Source organism: Procambarus clarkii, chromosome 10, assembly GCF_040958095.1.
Source record: "Procambarus clarkii isolate CNS0578487 chromosome 10, FALCON_Pclarkii_2.0, whole genome shotgun sequence".
NCBI lineage: Eukaryota > Metazoa > Arthropoda > Malacostraca > Decapoda > Cambaridae > Procambarus > Procambarus clarkii.
The window spans coordinates 27,136,283-27,143,718 of NC_091159.1; the positions used below are offsets into that span (position 1 = coordinate 27,136,283).

The following is a 7,436-nucleotide window of genomic DNA, read 5'->3' on the forward strand; positions in this document are numbered from 1 at the left end:
TTCTGGGAGTATGGGTTCGAGTCACTTCTGGGGTGTGAGTTTTCAGTTGCATATTGTCCTGGGGACCATTCAGGCTTGTTCGCATTTGTGTTCCTCACGTGTGCCCCAAAGAATGAGGTGATTTGGTAAAATGCTATGCCCAAGATTACTATCCGAGTGCCGGCGGTGGGGTGGTTCAAATAGCCTCGGCTATCACCTCATTATGTCCGGTCGTGATGGTCAAGTGGATTAAGGCGTCTTGTACATACCAGTTGCGTTGCTTCTGGGAGTATGGGTTCGAGTCACTTCTGGGGTGTGAGTTTTCAGTTGCATATTGTCCTGGGGACCATTCAGGCTTGTTCGCATTTGTGTTCCTCACGTGTGCCCCAAAGAATGAGGTGATTTGGTAAAATGCTATGCCCAAGATTACTATCCGAGTGCCGGCGGTGGGGTGGTTCAAATAGCCTCGGCTATCACCTCATTATGTCCGGTCGTGATGGTCAAGTGGATTAAGGCGTCTTGTACATACCAGTTGCGTTGCTTCTGGGAGTATGGGTTCGAGTCACTTCTGGGGTGTGAGTTTTCAGTTGCATATTGTCCTGGGGACCATTCAGGCTTGTTCGCATTTGTGTTCCTCACGTGTGCCCCAAAGAATGAGGTGATTTGGTAAAATGCTATGCCCAAGATTACTATCCGAGTGCCGGCGGTGGGGTGGTTCAAATAGCCTCGGCTATCACCTCATTATGTCCGGTCGTGATGGTCAAGTGGATTAAGGCGTCTTGTACATACCAGTTGCGTTGCTTCTGGGAGTATGGGTTCGAGTCACTTCTGGGGTGTGAGTTTTCAGTTGCATATTGTCCTGGGGACCATTCAGGCTTGTTCGCATTTGTGTTCCTCACGTGTGCCCCAAAGAATGAGGTGATTTGGTAAAATGCTATGCCCAAGATTACTATCCGAGTGCCGGCGGTGGGGTGGTTCAAATAGCCTCGGCTATCACCTCATTATGTCCGGTCGTGATGGTCAAGTGGATTAAGGCGTCTTGTACATACCAGTTGCGTTGCTTCTGGGAGTATGGGTTCGAGTCACTTCTGGGGTGTGAGTTTTCAGTTATATATATATATATATATATATATATATATATATATATATATATATATATATATATATATATATATATATGTATATATATATATATGCGAACAAGCCTGAATGGTCCCCAGGACATATGCAACTGAAAACTCACACCCCAGAAGTGACTCGAACCCATACTCCCAGAAGCAACGCATCTGGTATGTACAAGACGCCTTAATCCACTTGACCATCACGACCGGACAAAATGAGGTGATAGCCGAGGCTATTTGAACCACCCCACCGCCGGCACTCGGATAGTTATCTTGGGCATAGCATTTTACCAAATCACCTCATTCTTTGGGGCAACACGTGAGGAACACAAATGCGAACAAGCCTGAATGGTCCCCAGGACATATGCAACTGAAAACTCACACCCCAGAAGTGACTCGAACCCATACTCCCAGAAGCAACGCATCTGGTATGTACAAGACGCCTTAATCCACTTGACCATCACGACCGGACAAAATGAGGTGATAGCCGAGGCTATTTGAACCACCCCACCGCCGGCACTCGGATAGTTATCTTGGGCATAGCATTTTACCAAATCACCTCATTCTTTGGGGCAACACGTGAGGAACACAAATGCGAACAAGCCTGAATGGTCCCCAGGACATATGCAACTGAAAACTCACACCCCAGAAGTGACTCGAACCCATACTCCCAGAAGCAACGCATCTGGTATGTACAAGACGCCTTAATCCACTTGACCATCACGACCGGACAAAATGAGGTGATAGCCGAGGCTATTTGAACCACCCCACCGCCGGCACTCGGATAGTTATCTTGGGCATAGCATTTTACCAAATCACCTCATTCTTTGGGGCAACACGTGAGGAACACAAATGCGAACAAGCCTGAATGGTCCCCAGGACATATGCAACTGAAAACTCACACCCCAGAAGTGACTCGAACCCATACTCCCAGAAGCAACGCATCTGGTATGTACAAGACGCCTTAATCCACTTGACCATCACGACCGGACAAAATGAGGTGATAGCCGAGTATATATATATATATATATATATATATATATATATATATATATATATATATATATATATATATATATATATATATATATATAACCGAAAGGGTAAGATTATTGATTCTAACATGATTCTTCTCAATATTTCTTAAGCTTTTTCTTTACAGTCGAGGGAAGTTGAAAAATTAACTCTCCAAAATTCATTTTCACACTTTATTAGATCATAATAAAGTGTGAAAATGAACTTTGGAGAGTTAATTTTTCAGCTTCCTTCGACAGTGAAGAAAAACATAAGAAATACTGAGAAAATTCGTGTTAGAATCATTAATCTTACCCTTTCGGTCATATTTATCAACGTATGTTTGCAAGAAAGACTGCTACCAAAATGTATTATATATATAAATATGTCATTATAAACTTGTAATGATGTGTGTGTGTATCATTATAAACTTTTTGATCCATTGAGTATTGGAACCTGGGGTTAGGTTAGGGGTCACCCCACTAACTATCCAGTACTAATACCACCACCATCAATTGCCTAAAACTATTAGACGGTACTGGAACGCACATTCTTTAACATGGGTCCTATAACCATCCACCACCCAGCAACTCTCATAGTGTATATTCAGTACAGTTTTTCATCGAACCCTAGAACATGCTGGGATCACGCTGAACCTACACGTGAGAGACACAAAGCTTGAATGATCCCCAAGATATAAATTACTATAAACTCTTTGACCCCATAAGGAATATAATATAATATAGCACCCGCAATACCGTGAGCCTCTGTATCTATTTAATCAACCTTTTACGTGGCAAAATGAGCGTGTTCGTATCCTTCTCATGGTTCCTATTGATTTTCTCAAATCACTATGTATTTCCCTCTGGGTGACCCACGGTAGCCCCTGAATGGATCGGACCAGGTCTCGGCCGTCAGCAAGCGCTGTGTGGCCATCCTCCCCAACACTGGAGACGATGTCTACATCGCTGTAGCCTACTACGACGCTACGGATGGTAGAGTGGTGAGTACTACATCTACTAAAGTTTTATCTACAGCTTACACCAGATAATTTATTTATAATTTTTAACCTTGGGCGAAACAAGACGTTATTGGTCATCTCCGTCTCGTCGATTTTCATTGTTAATTATTGTTTAATTTGTTTGGGGTTATGTATACTCTTATATACATTGCCAGGAAAAATTAATTAATGCCTTAGCGATAGATTCTAAGTAGAAATATTACAAAATCGTACCTAAAAATTCTAACAGAAACTGTAAATGCTAACTTTCAAACAAATCTTATGATGCTCGCATTCTGATTATGTCTGTCTTCCCAACAGGGTGTTCCTTCGCTGCCTGTATTCGTACAAGTAAGTTTACAGGATTTGTCGACAATTTGTTTGATAGTGATTTTTTAGCATTGATCTTAGTAAAGCCACATTAACACATAGAATTTTTTTTTACTAGTGTTTAACGACGTAAAAATATAATTCTTAAAGAGTCAATATGTTAATAGGTACATTTCACAATAACAGTCACAAGGACACTTATGAGAATAAATATTGAAGCTATAAAATGGGATCGAATTCGCATTTTAAGGCACATATTTATTAACCAAAACCCACAATTGCGAAAACTGACCCCAGAATACTACACCGACTCCTTAGACGGTCTCTTTGATTGGTCAGTTCAGCGACGGCCTTGCTTCTTGCATGTCGGCGTTCGATTCCCAATAGTCCACGTGGTTGGGTAGCATTCCGTTATCCTATCCTATCCTATTAATTACCTTGCTTCCTCAGACTGCTTACAAACCTGGTCGTTGGAACGTGTTTGTCATGATTGTAGTCAATGAGGAATTACTACAATGGGGAATATTTCTCATTGATTGCAATACCATTTTCATGTAGTTTTGTTTTATTTTAAATAATTATATTATGAATGAATAGAAGTTGTGGATCTTCCCGCAAATATTAGTAACTAATTTGTTCGTTCATATATCGTAGGTTGAGAACGCCGTCACTGTTCCTCCCACCACCACCACAGCCTCAACATCAACAACCACAACTCCTTCCACCACCACAGCTGCCACTACAACTCCTACCACCACCACCACCACCACAACTATTAGCACTACCACCGTTGAGGTCACCACTACCAAAGGAGCATCCACAGCAACACTGGCGTTCTCGTGTGTGGTGGTAGCGGCGTTGGCAATGCTGAGTTAGAACCGGTTTTGGAAGTGGGGGAGGGGGGAGTAGGGGGAGGGGGGAGCAGGTGTTCCTGCTGGGTTTAGGTAAATAACATACTTTTGTATGCTAAAATGAAAGACATATTGGAGATTTCTTTGCAAGAATATTATACATCAACAGCAACGAAATTTTCCATTCAAGACACATTATTGTATTTAATTTTCAATCATAATACTGGAACTGATTAAATTTAAAAATGTTAAAATGTTGTGTTAAAAATGAATTAATTTGTCAAGTAATAAAAGCAATCACAGTTATGACAGTATAAATTATATAAAAAAGTTAACTTTAAAATCAAATAGTTATTTTCTGTTTTATAAGATATGAATAATGCGGGGACTTAGAGCAAACATGTTACCAGAGCCTACAGCAAACATGTTACCAGAGCCTACAGCAAACACGTTACCAGAGCCTACAACAAACACGTTACCAGAGCCTACAGCAAACACGTTACCAGAGCCTACAGCAAACATGTTACCAGAGCCTACAGCAAACATGTTACCAGAGCCTACAGCAAACACGTTACCAGAGCCTACAGCAAACACGTTACCAGAGCCTACAGCAAACATGTTACCAGAGCCTACAACAAACACGTTACCAGAGCCTACAGCAAACATGTTACCAGAGCCTACAGAAAACATGTTACCAGAGCCTACAGCAAACATGTTATCAGAGCCTACAGCAAACATGTTACCAGAGCCTACAGCAAACATGTTACCAGAGCCTACAGCAAACATGTTACCAGAGCCTACAGCAAACATGTTACCAGACCCTACAGCAAACATGTTACCAGAGCCTACAGCAAACATGTTACCAGAGCCTACAGCAAACATGTTACCAGAGCCTACAGCAAACACGTTACCAGAGCCTACAGCAAACACGTTACCAGAGCCTACAGCAAACACGTTACCAGAGCCTACAGCAAACATGTTACCAGAGCCTACAACAAACACGTTACCAGAGCCTACAGCAAACACGTTACCAGAGCCTACAGCAAACGCGTTACCAGAGCCTACAGCAAACACGTTACCAGAGCCTACAGCAAACGCGTTACCAGAGCCTACAGCAAACATGTTACCAGAGCCTACAGCAAACATGTTACCAGAGCCTACAGCAAACATGTTACCAGAGCCTACAGCAAACATGTTACCAGAGCCTACAGGAAACATATTACCAGAGCCTACAGCAAACACGTTACCAGAGCCTACAGCAAACACGTTACCAGAGCCTACAGCAAACGCGTTACCAGAGCCTACAGCAAACATGTTACCAGAGCCTACAGCAAACATGTTACCAGAGCCTACAGCAAACATGTTACCAGAGCCTACAGGAAACATATTACCAGAGCCTACAGCAAACACGTTACCAGAGCCTACAGCAAACACATTACCAGAGCCTACAGCAAACACGTTACCAGAGCCTACAACAAACTCAGCTTGGATGTGTGTGGGTGACTTTTTTAATGTTCACCAAACACCTCATGGCGACGGTCAGTGTAACAACAGTGGCAGAGGCTTCTTGGAACACTTCATAACCATACTGTATACGATATTGATCAACAAACCCATTTAATGGGAAATAGGTTGGACTATGTGATGAGCATAGCCTAGTAGAGAGTAACATTAATACTAGGCTCATTCCAGAAGTTGTCTGAGAATATATTGAAAACTATAACACCTACGCTATTGCGGATATTATAGGTCCAGTCTCCACTCCTAAGTGAAAATTTACATTCAATGTCAACCTTAAACCGCACTTCACTTAAGGGTTTATATTCACAAATGATACACTGGGTACACGGCCTTATCAGAGGTAACTTTTCATGTGATTTTGGCATTATTAAATATAATAATACACGAGTTAAATAGATATAAAAACTACGGGAAACTAGTGATCCTCATGGACAGAGGAACCTATTATTGTTCCATTCACAACAGCCCGTCCTCTTAAGGTTTCCCAACGTCAAGAAACTGTCGTACTAAAGTGCCCTTATCCTAACCTACCAAAGGATCTAAAACAAAAAAACGGGACAGTACGTCAATTTCGCGAGTCGCTACCATTTACTAGTACGACAATTTTTGGCCTTGAGTATACGTCAAAATGCGACGTTCTATTAGGAAGACGGGTTGAAGTGTGTTTATTTGTATTAGAGAGAGCTTGTGTAATAAAAATGTACTTCATAAGAATAGTTTCTTATACCTAGATAAATGGGTCTTGTAGTTTGATCAGACTAGATCAGACTTCACTAGAAGGGCTTATATTCACCTTATATATTACACCCTTCACCTTCTCAAGAAGGTGAAGGGACAACGACGTTTCGGTCTTGTAGCACAGTGGGCAACAGCCTCGGATAACAACCAAGAAACCTGGGTTCAATCACCCAAAATACATAGATACGGTTAAGTAGTTCACCTAGTAGTATCCAAGAGTTGGGCAACTGTTGTAGGTTGCATCTTGGGAAGGTCAAGGGTGACCTCAAAAAGTCTAAGATCCGGCTTATTGTCCCCAACAATGGTAATTAATAAATTAGACAATTATCTTTATTTGCACGTGACTGAACACAGGAGTTATTCTTTGGCTGAAGCTACACGTACAGGACTGGTATTGAACAGATAATTTACAAGTGAGGGAAGAAATTATCAAATTAAGTTACCAAGTCGGGAAGGCTATGTAGGAAGTGAAGGAAGACTCAACAGAGATGTCGTTCAGGAACTCACCTAATTGTACTTGCAATGGTTGAGTTTAAGGTTGATTGTGAGACGGTTGTTTGTGATTTAGAGACGACGACGACGAATCGGATGCGCCCCAGCGTACCCGTGATGGGTTAATCGCCAAGCATAATGGCAAAAAAACACCATCAATAGAGCTTGTTGATGGTGCAGGGGCCTCGTGAGAAATTAATGATTCCTGCCGTATGGTGTTGTGTCTGTGACGATCGTCTAGGTAATACAGCGTTCGTGTAGTAACTGTGACGAATAGCGTGCTACCCTCGCGGCGTTCGTGTCTGTAATGACCTCCCCGTTGCCAGGAAGTATTTTATAATGTCAGTTACACAGTATTGATTGTTTGTAACTTTTGTAGTTTTCATTAAT

The 7,436-nt window shown here is 41.9% G+C and overlaps 1 protein-coding gene and 1 non-coding gene across 2 annotated transcripts in view; both read left to right on the forward strand.

Annotated features, from left to right (window-relative positions):
- LOC123746061 (calcium-activated chloride channel regulator 3A-1) overlaps positions 1-4,320 on the forward strand; it is a 33,804-nt gene extending 29,484 nt beyond the window's left edge. The window contains exons 20-22 of the transcript XR_011228038.1: positions 2,998-3,117; positions 3,436-3,465; positions 4,099-4,320. This is a non-coding gene — a transcript (calcium-activated chloride channel regulator 3A-1). The remainder of the gene's footprint in view (positions 1-2,997; positions 3,118-3,435; positions 3,466-4,098) is intronic.
- Positions 4,321-4,674: 354 nt separating this feature from the next.
- Positions 4,675-5,916, forward strand: LOC138363243 (proteoglycan 4-like). The gene has a single exon (XM_069322250.1). It carries the CDS (start codon positions 4,675-4,677, stop codon positions 5,914-5,916), a length of 1,242 nt encoding a protein of 413 aa, XP_069178351.1.
- The last annotated feature ends 1,520 nt before the right edge of the window (positions 5,917-7,436 follow it).